This window comes from Protomyctophum bolini, assembly GCF_963924005.1.
Source record: "Protomyctophum bolini genome assembly, chromosome: 23".
NCBI lineage: Eukaryota > Metazoa > Chordata > Actinopteri > Myctophiformes > Myctophidae > Protomyctophum > Protomyctophum bolini.
This window is the reverse complement of record NC_137884.1, coordinates 10,565,015-10,582,474: the sequence shown is the minus strand read 5'-3', so window position 1 is coordinate 10,582,474 and position 17,460 is coordinate 10,565,015. Positions and strand designations below refer to the sequence as shown.

General features: G+C 45.9%; 1 protein-coding gene across 2 annotated transcripts in view; it reads left to right on the top strand.

The window, feature by feature from the left end:
- The window catches only part of LOC308310709 (plexin-B2-like), a 199,991-nt gene that overhangs the window by 138,861 nt on the left and 43,670 nt on the right, over positions 1-17,460 (top strand). For both annotated transcript variants that reach the window (XM_080757092.1, XM_080757091.1), the window contains 5 exons: positions 12,872-13,197; positions 14,753-14,947; positions 15,972-16,213; positions 16,861-16,945; positions 17,183-17,321. In XM_080757092.1, the coding sequence (XP_080613218.1) occupies positions 12,874-13,197; positions 14,753-14,947; positions 15,972-16,213; positions 16,861-16,945; positions 17,183-17,321 (985 nt within the window). In that variant the 5' untranslated portion in view covers positions 12,872-12,873. The remainder of the gene's footprint in view (positions 1-12,871; positions 13,198-14,752; positions 14,948-15,971; positions 16,214-16,860; positions 16,946-17,182; positions 17,322-17,460) is intronic.

Genomic DNA, 17,460 nt, shown 5'->3' with positions numbered 1-17,460 from the left:
GCAGGCAGGCTGGATGGTTATTGTCGCCAGACAAGAACTTCTCACAAATTATTCCACAGTGTGGCCAAGCAGGTCTTGGCACGTGGTGCTATGGCCTTGTACAGAAACACTATCATCTTTAAAGACTTGTGGACAAGAAAGCCATCTGCAGCACAGTACAATTTACAATAAACCAAGGTAAAGTCTGTCTAAGCCCCCTTTTCTCCTCTGTGGTTTCAGAAATCGATCTGAAGTTGTACATGCCCATTGCATCATTGCCATGTGCAGACACTGAGGAACGATATTTTGTGCTTTTCCCATTTTTATTAGCGTTTTTCTTTTACACCGGAGATTCTATCGTCGCCATGGTTACAGCCGTCGGCATGATTACAGCACGACATACAGCGGACATGGTATCCAATGCTGTGTGAGCACTATGGACATGATATCCATACTATGAGTGCTATGGACTGGATATCCATACTATGAGTGCTATGGACTGGATATCCATACTATGAGTGCTATGGACTGGATATCCATACTATGAGTGCTATGGACAGGATACGCAGTTACCCACACTATATGAGTGCTATGAACATAATATCCACACTATAGACTAGAGTGTCTTAGTCCCGCCCCCTTTCATGACGACGACAGGCCCAGGAAATAATTCCCCATGCATTTTCCCCATAGACATTTCAAAAAGTATTTATTTAAAGCTCTGTAAGCCGCGGACAAAAGCCAACTCGCATCGTGACAAATCATGACAACAAACACAATATTTCGGGCCGAACAAAATGGGGAAAATGCATGGGGAATTATTTCCGTCAGTCGTCATCATGAAAGGAGGTGGGACTGCGACACTCTATATGAGTGCTATGGACATGTTATCCATGATATCCAAATGTCCAGCCAGGGCTTTATATTGTCTGGGGACCCTGTAAAACGGGTCTGGTCTGGGTCCCCACCGCAGTAATACCAGTTAAGCCATTCTGACCTGAGATCAGATTATAAAAATGTCTTCTACGTCAGTCGTTCTTTGATTATTCAAAAATAGCAGACCTACAAGCTCGTAGTGCACCACTCGGTGCATAACATAGTGCTAATGGCATCAAAGTCAGTTCACACACACTTTCAGCTTGAATAATTTGTCAGTACAACATACTCAGATTAATTCTTTGATGACGCGCGCATCATGTCATTCGTATGTGTGAACCGCTGCAATGGTTTTGTCGTGTTGTGAATCATTGATCTGTATTGGGCTTCAGTTTACAAACTGTAGGCTACATTTTGTATGCTGTCCAGAGATTGCACAGGTAATCCACAATTACTAATCTGTGTCTTTGTTGTGTACTGTACTTGGCTGCTTATGTTGATGTGCATTTGAAACTTTGCACCCATGCACATCTGTGTGTGCATGGCTGTGAGGTGTGTGTGTGTGTGTGTGTGTGTGTGTGTGTGTGTGTGTGTGTGTGTGTGTGTGTGTGTGTGTGTGTGTGTGTGTGTGTGTGTGTGTGTGTGTGTGCGTGTGCGTGTGCGTGTGTGTGTGTGTGTGCCTTTCTATGTCTATTAATCCCCATAATCCTTTCTGTTAAACGAGGGTCGCAGCATCTCCGGGGAAGAGAGTGTGTGCGTGTGTGCGTGCGTGTGCGCACGTGCGCCTAGCTTGTTGCTCTGTTTGCATTAATGAAGATACTTAAGTTCTACTCATCAAAGTGTGTTCTATTTCCACCTGCTATAGATCATTAATATACAGTACACACACCCTCTGTTCCTCAATGACAATGTGTGTGTGTGTGGGTGTGTGTGTGTGTGTGTGTGTGTGCGTGTGCGTGCGGGGGCGGCGGCCGTGCGCAACTGCGCATGTGTGTGGATAGTGTTTTGACCAAGCAGCCATTTGTATGCGCAGTGGCTATACAGATAGTATTCAGTCACCTTGACTTTTTCTGCATTTTGTTTGTTATAACCTTCATTTAAAATAGTGCAGGGTTCTCAATCTCTTTCATGTCATGGACCCCCACATTAATATGCTTTTGGTCACGGAACCCCCGTCTGAAAATATTACAATATTGACAAGATTTGTGTTGTTAATTCTTCCAAAAATGTCAGTGTTTTTCAGTCTTTAATCTTTTGACCTTGTTTTGTCGACCCACAGGACTTGTGTCTTTTCTTTCACCTAGACAATACATTTTGTTAACGCGATCATCGGTTCTGTATAGTCATGGGCCGTTGAATATAGTTGGTTTTGACCAAAAACAGGAAACACATACTAGATTTCTTTCTAAATCTGCTAACGTAGAGGCCGATGGAGACGGAGTTTTCACGGTTTGAATCTGTCGCCTAGCAACCTAGTATCCTTCATATATCGGCGCTCTCTAGCATAATCACTGAAAACACGCAATTGACGTCCAGGGACATCTTTTTTAAAATAATCTACAAAGCTCTCAATGTGTGACGAACTTTGAGCTTGTACACTGGATATTCTCTAGGTCGTACTCAGCCGGAGCCCTCCATCGTCGTTTCCAGTCATCCCGATTCTCCAGTTCGGTCAGTTCGTTGGTACTTTGCACTCCTGCATCGCTCTTGAGTACATCCACGTACGGGGCGTCCTCGTGATCGATGCCCGTGTGTTGGTTCCCAGAGCACCAGTTTGCTGGCTGGCAGTTCTTGATGCCTTGGCAGTGTCCTGCTAGTCTCATTCTCCTGGCTGCTATTTTCTGGCTCACCCTTGGTAATCCCTCAAACATAATTTGTTTATTATTATATTCGTCATACAAGAAGTGCATATAGGTATATGTACGTGTACGACGTATGTTTGTGTGCATGTGTGTGTGTGTGTGGGGGGGGGGGGGCAGCTCGTGTCAAATGTGAGGAGGAAGTGCTACATGGAAATAAGGTTTGAGAGTGTGAAATGGACACTCCCGTCTCCCGTATTCTGCCGTTCACACATTATGCTAACATGGCCAGTGGATTTATGGCTGTCACTGCAAGTGGGAAAGGGATTTATCCGTCTCACGCACGCACGCACGCAGTGTATAACAGTGTGTCCTAAAGGCCAGAGCTTATTAGTTATTAAAGCACATTAGTAGCTGCAAAAGTGCTGACATCTCTCTGTCCTCTGAACTTCATTTCAGAGCCTGACTTTTATTCTAATTCCTTCTCCTCTTTACTCCCCCCCCCCCCCCCCTCTCTATCTATCTTTCTCTTTCTTTCTCTCTCTCTCTCTCTCTCTCTCTCTCTCTCTCTGCAGTATTGATGAGGTGTGAATGAGTGTATTGTACAGAATAATTGTCCATTCACCGTATACACAGCGGCCATTTTGCTCTAAAATAAAATACAATTCTTCCCCACTCGCAAATTATGACATGAGGGCAAAAATGGCCACACTGAATATAGTCAATTGGTGTGTCTCACATAAACCGATCACACACATGCTGTGCTTAACACGCTTAGCGCCACCACCGTTATATCGCGCTGATAGATTTCCCCCCGCTGCGTGCCAAGGTGATAACCAACCTGTAGCCTGGTCCCGTTGGCTAGGCAACGTCTGCATCCTTTCCAGCATGGGGATGAAGTGACGCCCGTCCAATACGAATCCACTCATTCTAGATTCTTTGCTGCTTGTTTTCTCAGAAAAATACTCCAAAGTTGTTGTTTTTGTCCAATCCGTCAAATGTTCAGATGTAAATAGTGTTTTTTGATCGCATTGCGCCCGACATATTACCGCTTCTGGCGAAAGACAAAACATGTCGGCTCCTGCTAACACAACTTGCTGCTTCTCATGTCACGCTGCGAGGCTGGAATCTCCGGATGAACTTCCGATATTCCAGCCAATATGACTGGCAGTTGGTGTCCAAAATGCAGAAGTGCTAACGAGCGCTCAATGTTAAACCCTGCAGCTGCACGGTCGGGGTCATGCACGGCCCCGCCTGCAGTCCCAGCTTTGACCAGTAGGGCCGAGCGCTTCAACGTTGGCCAGCCCTTCTGGGGGCTTGAAACGCACCCCACTACCACACCGGGATTGGTGGGATGTTAGAAACCTGCTTGTAATGTAACATTAGAGAGAGAGAGAGAGATATTGTAGCTTTACTTAGCCTGGTTTCTGGATGTACCTCACACTCTGCAGGGTTTGAGCACTTGTTGAAGTACTTAGACCAGTGGTTCTCAAATTGTTTCAAGGACCCCCAAATTGACAATTATTAGCCCGCAGACCCCCATTTGAAAAATATATACCAGGGACCTCCATAAGAGAAGATATTAACGGCTCTAGCAGAGATTCTCAACCCGTTTAATTTCAAGGGCCCCCAGTTTGACATGCATATTAGTCTACGGACCCCCATTTAATGGCATTTCTATCTCTGGGACCCCAATGTACATTGTAAAATCAAAGTTAATTTAACTCTGAGAGTGTACAAATGGGTCCATTTGGTTCCATTTGTACACTCTGAGTTACAGACCCATAAGGGCCCATTTGGTTCCTAATTATCATTTAGTTGGGGACCCCCTTGGAACTCTCTCAAGGACCCCTAGGGGTCCCCGAACCCCACTTTGGGAACTACTGGTCTAGCCTATGCCAAACAAACTGCAGTATTAGCGAGATCCTCTATACATGCTCTATTGTTTTGACGATATTTGGTGAACAACTAGCATGTCAGAAATTACTGTGTGTAATTACTGTGTGTGTGTGTGTGTGTGTGTGTGTGTGTGTGTGTGTGTGTGTGTGTGTGTGTGTGTGTGTGTGTGTGTGTGTGTGTGTGTGTGTGTGTGTGTGTGTGTGTGTGTGTGTGTGTGTGTGTGTGTGTGTGTGTGTGTGTGTGTGTGTGCGCATATACTGTGCAGTCTGCATGAAGAGTTATCCGTGTTTTAAACTGGTTGAGCAGACAGACAGATGAAAGGTCAGAAAGAGCTCCTTGCTCCGGCATAAATCTACACCCAATCATGTACACACACACACACCAACACACACACACATGCAGGCACACACACACAGGCACACGGGCACATACACACAGGCACACGGGCACGGGCACACACACAGGCACATGGACACGCACACACAGGCACACACAGGCAGGCACACACACACACACACACACACACTCCCACACACACACGCACACACACTCATTTTTGTCCCTAATAAGGCTCCTTGCTGTAAATCCTTTAATCTGTGCAGGAATGACTATCTGTATTTCTGGATGGAAAGAACTCTCCATCTCTCTCGCACGCAAACACACACACGCATACACACACGTGCATTTTGGAACAAAGACAGCCTTGTTAATTAAGAACTGTGGTATATCTCTCTCTCCTCTCTCTCTTTCCCTTTCTCTCGTCCATTCATCTTTTTCTCCCTCCCTAAAATCTCCCCAACAATTACTTTCTTACTTTCCTTTCATCTTGACTTTTCCCCTCTGTGAGTCGCCCCCTCCCTCCCTCCCATCTCTCTCTATCTCTCTCTGTCTCTCTCTATCTCTCTCTCTCTAGTTCTCATCCTGTTAGTCCATCCGCTCACATCTGTTGCCTACTCAGATGCCACGCAGCAGTGTTGATTTCGCAGATTAAAACTGTGCCGAATTTTTTTCCTCGAATACCCTTTCATGCAAACACACACACACACACACACACACACACACACACACACCCTCTGTGTTGTGCTTCACAGTGTGTGCATGAACATTAATGGGACTGACACACTTTGACAATGACTCTCTCTCAGTACAAAGACTGCAGACTGAAGGTTTAATTTGCACCTCGTGAAAAGACACTGGTGGCCGTATTGGCAGGACACTGACCTTCCGTCTGCACCAAGGCCCTTATGTCCAGTGTATTGTTCTCTGCGCACAATAGATTCCATCACTGTCTGTTAGCCATTAGCCACTCTATGCACAGTGGAGTGGACAGTGATTGGGCCATCTTCAAGAAGATATATTTAGGTCAAAGCAATTCACAGGCAGTGGAGTACATTTACCCGGGAGCAGTATATGTTGGCTCCCCAGACTGTGTCTTCCGTGAGGAGGAGGCCCAACAGCCCACGGTAAGGCCTTTTAGGAGGGCCATTCAAGCCGCAAGCGGAGTCTGCATTACCACCATTTCCCTGCTGAACCACTGCGGCTCAATAATCCGCCACTCCTGAATGAAGTGTCTGGTGCTGGGAGTCTGGTGCAACGCACAGGTCCTGCACTGCACCTGGTGACAGCAGGAGTGGACCTGGTGAGACGTAGGACGGGCCCGGGCAGGAGTCAACCCACAGAGCCTATAGTCCTTCCACGCGCCAGACCTCCCAGTCCCGGCAGCGGTGGACTGTGTGGCCCTGGTCTTTCCCTAATGGGACTGATCGTGGGTAGCTACTGGGATGTACTGTACGTCGGGACTTGATCACCCAGGCTGGGTCGCCTGAGTGAGGGGTATGATGTTGCGAGACCCGAAACCCTGAGGACCTTCATGGGATACATAACTGAGGATAATGTCCCAGGTGCATCCATGGAATGTTTTTTTAGTTCTTACTTGAGTGTATTGTATGAGTATCTACTTTACGTGAGTGTTTGAAATCTAAATGCATTCAATGGGTGTGAAAATAATCGGTGGTTTTCAACCTTTTTCAAATCAAGACTCATTATTTATGGGCCATTTGAGCCACGGACCACCATTTGATGAGAATTTGCATAGACTCAGAACTTTGTTTAAAGTGGCCAAAAGAAAACACAGCGAAGCATTTCAATTCATTTAAAATGTTCAATTTTGCAGAAGCACTGCACATACACTGCAGAAACAAACCTAGTATAGACGTGCGTGCGTGCATGCGTGTGTGGAGTTGTGCCAGAATGGAGAGTTTCGGTTAATTGTTCCCCCAACGCGGAGGGCAGGACGCAGTCATCTGCCTCAGTACATTAAATTAGCATAACACAAAGATTCAATCTGCCTCTCTTACTACGGACGGAGGCGCGCTCGTGTGTGTGCGCGTATGACAGACCCAACCACAGGCCAGTAGCAGCACCATGCAGGGTTTGTGAGGAACGGTTTCAGTCAGTGGTGAGTGTTTGGTGAGAGAGACATGGAGGTTCCTGAACCCATTTATGTTCTCTGGACTCTGGAGCAGATTGAAGATCTGCAGAGCTAAAAGACAACAACTCTGCAGCAATCAGTCACACACATCTGGGGGAATGTTGACATCAGTGTTCCGTGGGAATGCCGTTGGATCTGTTCCCATGTCCACAGTACTGAGGAGGGTCTGGTCCTGGAATGGCTTGAGAAGAACTGGGGAGGATGGATTCTGTCCAAAAATGCAGTGGGAGTGATGTTTGGAGAGGGGGAATTGCACAGCACAGGGGAGAGAGGGCTGGAAGTGGTGTGTGTCTCTGTGTGTGTGTGTGTGTGTGTGTGTGTGTGTGTGTGTGTGTGTGTGTGTGTGTGTGTGTGTGTGTGTGTGTGTGTGGCGTGCACGCGCGCATTTGTTCGTTGTCACTGAATTTGGAACACACAGATCATTTATTTCAGTTGATTTCCTGTTTAACTTCTGATCCAACCGAAAAGTTATTCCATGAGCACCCACAGAGAGAAAGGAACAGAACGAAAAAACAAACAAAAAACATATACAGTAGGGAGGCAAAGACAAACGAACGTACTGGTACTGTACATACAGTATCTTGAATAATTGTTACGAACAATAGGCGACTCATTTCCACCTCTAATTTGCTCTTATATTTTCGAGTCTGTGTTGCAGATTAAATCTTTTCATAGATTTCATTGATAGCTTCATAGACTTGTTTGTTTGACACCACCATCATCTGTGTTGTAAAAATGTATGTTTGTTTGATTACACATTATCATACCTATATGTTTTAGAGATAGTGGTCAGTGGTTGTCAACCCCCCCAGGGGTCCTTGAGGGTTATCCAGGGGATCCCCAGCTAAATGAGTTAATATAGCCTATACTGTAGCATCTTATTTGTGAGATTGTAGCTCGGGCTATATATTGTCTTCTCGGAAAAACAATATATTTCTAATCTTGTAAGGGGGTCCCGGCACAAAATATCTTCAGATGGAGCATCGTGGGCAAAATAAATGTGCACAAAACAATTCGGGGGTCCTTGAATGAAATTGTTTGAGAACCACTTGTCGACTAGTCTAAACACTCGAGCATGAATCCTTTGCCTGTCTTCTCCACTGTGATCCATTCTGATAGTTCCACACCGAGATGTCCCCTCACACAGTGTGTGTGTGTGTGTGTGTGTGTGTGTGTGTGTGTGTGTGTGAGAGAGAGAGAGTGAGAACATGCATTGTATCGTGTCGCTGACCTTTGTAATCATGTGCAGTGTGAATCAACATATGGCACGTGCGTAGCCTATGTACATGCATTGTGTCAGTGTTGCGCTGAATCGTGTGCTGCGTGACTTAACATGTGTGTGTGTGTGTGTGTGTGCGTGCAAATATCTTTCGGTAGTTATTGACGGTTCATTTCCCCGATTCCCAGTCCTCCTGTCCGAAGGGAAGCCTTTGGGCTTATCTCGAGTGCACTCGCATAACGAGCCAACGATTATGGTTAAAAAGCCTTAAATAGGGAATGGCTTAATTATCACTGTTAAAGTAAAGGTTATAAAGCTGACGCCGACCGGTTTGGACCTGTGCGTTCAGTCCTCAGGCGTTGTATAGCGTTGTTCTCTAGGATAGAAACCTTGTATCTCCATTTTTCACCTTTATGTGAAATAAATGTTCTATTTCATCCTTTATGTGAAGTGAATGTTCTACTTCATCCCAGATAAATGATCGTTTGGAACCAAATGGACCCTTATGGGTCTGTAACTGTGTGTGTGTGTGTGTGTGTGTGTGTGTGTGTGTGTGTGTGTGTGTCTACAAACGGAACCAAATGGACCCATTAACATAGATTTTTCAATATAAATTGGGGGTCCCAGAGATAGAAAGGCCATTAAATGTACTAGTCCATAGACTAATGCATGTCAAACTGGGGGGTGCTTGTAATTACACGGGTTGAGAATCACTGCTAGAGCCGTGAAAATCTTCTCTTGCGGTGGGTGGGTCCCTGGCATATCTCTTAAAATGTGGGTCCGCGGGCTAATAGTGTCAATTTGGGGGTCCGCGGGGGGGACATGAAAAGGGATTGTAGGCAGACTGTTTATCTGTGTCTGTGGGTTTCATCATGGATATAATTCACACCTGTCTCTCCACTTGGAGCAATTACTTCTTGTTGTGCAGCGGTGTCACAAAATAGACTGATCTACAAGCTGGCACCCAGAGTTACTGTGTGGGGGTCCCCGGGTGTCCCCGGAATATCCAGACCCCCGGGAACGCGCCAAGGGGGCCGGCCCGATTCCGGCGAGCCGCCCCGCGTCCGAAACGGTTGAGAAATGACTGTGTGTGTGTGTGTGTGTGTGTGTGTGGGGTCACCATGCAACACCTTCGGTCAAAATGGTTGCAAGGAGTTAACGCTAAAACCATCTCGACCCTTTGGTGTGGTTTGGGCCACTGAATTCCATGCTTTGAATCACTAGGGTCAACGTGCAGCAAGACGTAACACACCGCAGGGACAACGCTAAAACCGTCTCGACCCTTTGGTGTGGTTGGGGCTTTAGGCTGCGCAACAGTGATGAAAATCAACCAAACGCTAATTTCGTGCTCGGACGGACCCAGCCAGGAACCCATGGGACACGCATATAGCCACTCAAAAATAGACTGATCTACAAGGCCATCGGCTATTTTTGGGGGCCTGACAGGGCCCACAACTAATCTGTCATTCTGCATTCAATCTTTTCATTGATTCAGCCCATGCACATGCACATCTCTGATTTAAATTACACAATGCACATGCACATGCACATGCACATGCACATGCACATGCACATGCACATGCACATGCACATGCACATGCACATGCACATGCACATGCACATGCACATGCACATGCACATGCACATGAAGGCATTTTGCTGTGACTAGAAACTACAAACTCACCAGGGAAGAGAGAGAGGTAGAGAAAGAAAGAGAGAATATACTTACGTATGTGCGTGTGCGTGCCCCCAGTTTGTTTGTTTGTGTTAATCAGAGTTTCATGCTTGCTTTGTCTGAGCCGCCCGCCCTCCAGGAAGCTTCATTAACACCAATCACAACCTCATCCCCCCGGGATCCACCAATCAGAACGCGCCGCATCCCTACGGCCCCAGCCAATTGGCTTTAATGTCGCATCGGCCTCCAAGTCACGAACGGCTAACAATGCCTGGCGGTGCCTGTGTGTGTGTGTGTGTGTGTGTGTGTGCGTGCGTGTGCGAGCGCACAGCCGCACACGAGTTTGGCTGTGTTAAAAGTTTGAAAAAGAAAGGAGGGGGAAGGGTATTAAAACTGCAGCAGACGACACAGAGACAAAAGAGAGAGAGACCCCTAGAGAGCTCGTTAGTCAGACAGTTAATTAGTCAGAGAGACAGACTAGCAAGTCCACTAGCACAGTGGTTCCCAAACAGTCCCCTCCCTACATTTTTGTATATAATTAAATATATATATATTTTTTTTTCCTACAACTTTCAGAAATAAGCAAAGTTTCAAACATTTTTCTAATGCACTGCCCGGGGACAATTTTCTCTTTTGGGTAAATACCGCACTAGCAGACAGACATTAATTAAATTGTAAATTCTTGTCAGTCAGTGTATCACTCAAAATCCCCATATATGGTGCCCAGGTCTCGTGACATCACGTGACATCATCAGGGATGGAGATACCTGATGTCATCTATATTGGCCACCAACTCTACGTACATCTGACCTCAAACCCTTAGATCTCCATATATCGATATATGTCAAAAATGAAGGCCCGGCCCAACCTGGGCCCTCATATATTGAGCTGACCTTTTCTGACATTCTTTATGTTGATCTGACCTCATCAAACCCTGTACACTCAAGACACGTACCATATATGGCCAGTACAGAATTCATTCCATATGTTGATCTGACCACCCATGCCAAAGCGCCAGCTCGCCGGAGTTCCCTTATCCAGAGCCACTCAAGATGGGAGTAAACGACTGTCTGTCTCAATAAAATGACAAGGTAAATGGTCACCTAAGTAGTCACTAGAGACAAATCTACAAGCTCACAGCGCGCCACAGCGCCATGCGGTGTGTGAGCTTGTAGATCTGCTATTTTCAGAGCACAACACCCTATAGCCCAACCAAACTTATAAAATGTTCTCTTCTCCACTAGTCCCTCCCTAACATTATAGTCTAGTTTTTATTGGTTGATGAAATTGTCAGTATGTTTAGCCTTAGTTTCAGTAAGTCATGGGACAGTTATTTAGTTTTTATTTTGTTTTCGTCAGCCAAAAAAGGTAGTCACACGCACACACGCACGCACGCACGCACTGTGACGCAGCAGACCTGTGAAAGGCAGTGAGTTGACATTAGGCAGGGTGAGAGAATGGAGGGAGGGAGATGAAAGAGGAGAAGTGAGGGTGGGGAGGGCAACTTCAAGAGGAGGCAGTGAGAGTGTGAAGATGGTTGGCATGAGCTAACGTACAAAAAAACAATAACTTAAACGGATGCTTCGTCTCCTTTGATGTGTGACCGATGTGTAGTGTGTACAGTAGCCTACAGTTCTTTCATAACAGAGGGGGAGAGAGAATGGGGAGAAGTTTGTTTTCTCATCTGTTTTTTGAGTGGCGCTCCTATGCACAGCTTTGTGTGTCTGTGTGATCACGGAATGTGCTCAGCTGATTGGCTGAGCACGGAATGTGATGTATGATGGATAAGAACGCTGCTCACTTGTTTTTTAGTTTTTAAGAACTGAATCATGAGCCGTAACAAGCTTCGTAGAAGTACAGTGCAGCATATTTGCATATTGCATAACTTCCAAGGTGATTTAAATCAGTTGGAAATGCTAATGGTAATGGCCTACTGTAGTTGAATCCCTGTTTGTTTTACGAGGGTGCATGCTGTAGTGAAATATGTTCTCATTACAGTAAACCAATGTGTTTATGCTTTTTATGGTCTTCTTTTTATAATAATTGTGCCTAACTGGAGCAGGTAATTGTGCCTTCACTGGAAAGATGGTGGTGGTTTAAGCAATGTGTGGGAGGCCCCGCTCTACCTCTCTCCCAACACACAGCTGCTTCTCTAGGGGTTTTATTAAATGTACAGTATGCCTCAGCTAGTGCTACTACTGGTCTTACGATACCAGGGTATAGTAATGTCTCAATGGGAGACCACAATACATTAACAATACTCAATACACATTCAAGCTTTTCAAGTGGGGCCCTGATGCAGAAACGGTTGGGAACCAGTGTTCTACTTAAGCTAACATTGTTCTGGACTGCAAATTTCCTAGCGACATTGGTAGTGGCAGTGAGTGCGTGCAAGCTTTATTAACAGCAGGGAACTTGTGGCCTCAGGCTGTAGTAATAATTAAACACCTAAAACTTCCAGCCAAGTTTACTGCATCACTACTAATTATGCTTCTTCTTCCTCCTCCATTCCCATCACCATTCACATACAACCCCCCCCCCCCCCCCCCCCTCTCTCTCTCTCTCTCTCACACTCTATTCTGTCTTTTTTAAATATACATTTCCATCTTCTCTGGCTCAGCAATTCTCTTGCTCTCTTGGCATCACCTCTATTTGTTTCCCTCTCACCTTTCTCTCTCTCTCCCTCTCTCTCTTTCAGATGGATATGTGTGGTTTAAACAAATACCTCAGTATTCTGTTTTGTTTTTCTATTTTCTCTCGTCTCGTCTCTCTCTCTCTCTGTCTCTGTCTCTCTCTCTCTCTCTGAGTCTCACTTTCTCTCGCATTGCGCTGGCTGTTGGACGTTAATGTTGCTGTCAGCTAAATAAAATGACAGCTCCGTTTCAGAGAAGACATTAATGTATTCTCTCTCTCTCTCTCTCTCTCTCCACCAGACATGGAGCGGTGGAAGGCGTGGCGATGGACCGTGTGGGTCGCCCTGGCGACCGTCGTTCACCTAAGCCCCTCCCTCGCCGGCGACGGGGAGTTCACCTCGCCGCGGCTCATCAACAACGTGGTCCGGGACCCCCGCACGGGTCGCCTGTACGTGGGCGCGGTCAACGCCCTCTACCAGTTGGACGCTGCGCTGCGTCCGGAGGCGCGCACGGACACCGGGCCCCAGAAGGACAACCGCCTGTGTACGCCGCCCGTCACCGCCGCCTGCGAGGAGGCCGAGGACACGGACAACCACAACAAGCTGCTGTTGGTGCACAGCCACAAGGTAGCCAGCCGGCCGCCTGGGTGCTAGTCTGGCCCATAGAGCCCCACTGTGAACGCAGACATGTTGAGTACACCAAGGTTTTATGTTAGAAATGTTGTGTATGGGTCCCCACTCCCCAGCATGTAGAAACTGCCAGATGCTAACTTGCATATGTTGAACAATTTTCATAACATTATGGTCTAAATCTAACTCTAAATGTGCCACGTCTCTGGCTGTGTTCGGCCACCGTTGGGGCAGCGGTGGACGAACGGTTTGCGGAGCGGTCTTGATATTGGAAGGTCGCTAGTTCGTGTCCCCGGACCGGCACGTTAAAATTACCACCGCTGAAGTGCCCTTGAACAAGGCATTGAACCCCTACCATGAAATGTTCTATGGGCAGGGCCTGGCTGTAAACAAGTTATTGAGCTTAGTCCAGTTACTCTGGGTAACTTTCTTTCTTTCTGTGTGTGTGTGCGTAATGCATGTAACTCGAGAACCGTTTGCCCCACGACTTTTCAAATTCGACACACACGCTCCACACCCCCGCAGGGAGTGTAGAGGCCCGGGCCCGGGCCTCTAGTCTGTCAGACCAGCGGTTCTCCAGAAGCACCACAAAAGGCTCTGGTCAGGCTCTGCCAGTGGGCCTAATCCGCCTAAATCCCCTCACCTGTGCAATGTCCAGCCTCTGCCTCAGCCAATTGTTTGCCATGGCAACCCCACACCTGACAATTGATTAGCCTACTTAACCAGTCCACTTTTCACAGTCAGTCAGTTTGCCTTCTTCAGACACAGACAGATACAGAGATCGATCTCCATGTGGGACACAGACAGACAGTTAAAACGGGTGCTATGACAAGTTGACAACGGGTATTATTAGGTTCCCCAGTTGCATCGTTCTCCAGTAGGCCGGTAGCCGACGGGCACGTACAGGGCTAGTAAAAATAAAAAATCTAAATTTCATCATGCTTTATGTAGTATGTGACATGTCAAACTAGGGGGTTCTGATGATGCTGATTGATTGATTGATGATCCATTCCAAGCATTAGTTTAGCAAAAAAACAACAACACACTCATTGGACTAAAAACGGACATAGCATTTGTGATGACGGTGACTGTTAATGGTATGATCACATATTATGCCATTAAGAAAATTGCTCAACATAATTATGCAAGTTAGCATCCGGCAGTTTCTACATGCCTGGGGACCCATACTCAACATTTCTAACATACAACGTTGGTGTACTCAACATGCCTGGGTTCACGTTCTGGCAAGTGGACTGTACTGGGGTTGGGAGTAGTGATGGGAGATTAATTGGGTAAATTACAACGCACCTGGGGCTTTGAGGTCGGCCGACCAGCTAAAGCTGGATGTGATAGCGACCGACAGAAGAACAAAGGGTGATCGAGCCTTTTGCGGCGGCTGCCCCCAGGCTCTGGAATAATTTGCCCTTTCACATCAGAGCCGCCCAGTCCATCATTACTTTTAAATGAGCTCTAATCCGTGCGCCGCCGGTGGTGGTGTGCGGAAGCTTGTTATTTTCTTTAGCTCTAATAATCCCTTGCTCCATGTGTTCAGGATGAGCTGGTGGTGTGCGGCAGCCTGTTCCGGGGCATCTGCTCCCTGCGGAACCTGAGCAACGTGGAGCAGCGGGTCTACTTCAGCGACACCCGGGGGGAGCGGACGTACGTGGCCAGCGCCGAGGAGGGCGTGACGGTGGTGGGCGTCATGTCCTACTACGCCAAGGACAGGGACAACGTCACCGTCTTCCTGGTGAGAGAGAGGAAGAAGCGCCACGTACCAAATATTTATTTGGTTGTTTTAGTAGGGGTGCACGATTATGAAATTATTATGACCGATCTCTGATTATTTGCAGGGTCATATCTGCCGATACCGATTCTGACCGATTCCGATATTATACAGAGGACCACAATGAAAACAAGCCTAGTAGGGGCTTGGACCAAAGTCTGTTAAAAAAGTATTCAGTCAATAAATAAATAGCATATACTCTTTTACAAGGATCTGTTTTCATAACTGAATGACTACTGAATGAGATTGAGTACAAAAATTAAATGTATACCGGTAATATTTTTAAACATTTTTTTTTTGGTGAAAACCGATTATATAATCTGTATTATTTTCAGACCGTTCCGATACCGATATGGCATTTTTATGGCCGATATGGCCGATTCCGATTGTGCTGCCAATCTCTATTTTGCATCTCTACCCTTGCTTTATCGCCCCTCAACTTCTCTGTGCGTCCAAAATAAACGCACGCCTCTCATTGAAAATGTCAGTCGCTCCCCGTCTGAAAGGGCTATAGTCGTTTGAAGTAATAAAATGTCATTTCGTTTTATTCACGTTGGTCATCTGAAAGGTTTTAGTGTTAGTCTAGTTTTAGTGGACTAAATATCATAAGATTTTAACTAAATCTACAGTTGAGTTAGTCGACTAAAATGTATTTTCGCAGGGTTTGATGACGTCTGGATTTTAGACTTGGTTGCATGCTGAAAATAGGCAATTTGATGCAACTAAGCATAAAATGACTTTTAGTTCTGCTGGATCTCTTCTCCTCCTAACATTTTAGTGTCCCCCCCCCCCCCCCCGATACAAAACAAACTAATTAATTGAAACTGACTTAATTTAACTACTCATGCAATGTTCAATGTTTTAAAAATCACCTTTTTCTTGGAAAAACAACAAGATGGGAACTACAGTATGCACAAAAGAAATTATTTCACACACTTTTTTTTTAACTGTGACGTGACAATAAAATTTTCTCTGTCTCCCCCTCCAGGTGGGTAAGGGTTATGGCAGTCACGACAGCACCAAGCTCATCTCGACGCGCATCCTCCAGGACTTTGGCGAGTGGGGCGTGTTCGACAGCATCATCGACGCGTCGGCCGTGCAGGCCAACCCCTTCGTGCTGCGCTACCTGCACGACTTCCGCTTCGCCTTCAAGGACGGCGGCTTCGTCTACTTCCTGTTCTCGCGGACGCTGGGCGTGCAGGACACCAAGAACTTCACCTTTATCTCCAGGTCGTTGTTGGTTCAGTGGTTTTCATTTCAACTCTTTTCATATCAAGGTCCATTATGTGTTGTTGGCCCATTTGAGCCACACGGGGGCCACCATTTGTTGAGAATGTAGCCTCTCGGATCAAAGACTTGGAATATTTTGTTGTCATTGGATAAGATTGTGTCTTGTATTGATGTGGTACCATAGGAGAGATAACAGGCAAAATATCAAATTCCTCTCCATTCTGTATTTGTGTAGACTTCTTTGTAAATGAAGTAATGCAGATGTTTGTCATGACCGCTGCCGCAGACAATTTACTGTGAATGTTTATGGTCATAGTGGTCCATTCGTCCGCCCGTCCTAATAATGGGTGAGCCTAAGATCTTGGTTGGATATGAAACCTTGATATCTGTGGAAATATTTAGCTACAGTACTGTAACTGTATGCTTCTTTTCAAATGACCCAAAAGTCAATCAAATAAAATAGCCGATCTACAACCGCACAATGCGTCATGCGACACATTGTAGCTCTGCTATTTCCTCAATTTCCCCAAACAATTCAAATATATAAAAATAAAAAAACTAAACTAGCACATTCCGCTTTAAAAACCAATCAAAACTAAATTGTAATTGAAAAACGAATGACTAATATAAAATATCTCGATGTGCAGGATGTGTGAAGTGGATTCGTTCTACTACTCCTATACTGAGCTGCAGCTGAACTGTAGTGCTACCAACAAATACAACAAAGTGCAGGTGAGAGGTTTTATTTGTTATTATTAAGATAAAATCAAGTTCCTATTATGTTTTGTTTATTTTAATATGGAATTATCTGCCTCTCTGTCTATTCAATTTACTTCCGTTTTGTGGCTTCCCCTGCTGCTGTACTCCTGAGTTTAAACATAGGTTGATGATGATTCTGTCTCCCTCCATCCATATACTTCTCTCTCTCTCTCTCTCTCTCTCTCTCTCTCTCTCTCTCTCTCTCTCCAGGCTGCATATGTAGCAGCACCGGGTGAAGCTCTCTCCAGGAACATGACATCATCAGGTCGCTACGGTGACGTTTCTCCGTCAGATAAAGTTCTGTTCATCGTCTTCAGTTCTGACGAGGACGCGTCCAGTTCCGCCATGTGTGCGTATCTCCTACTGCTAATCGTTAAAATAATCCATGGGGCTTACGTATAGTTAATCAGAATCATTTTAGTTAGAAATAAATCACACCCGTGTCATGACATCATCATGACTATTTGCTCAGACACTATGACGTACAA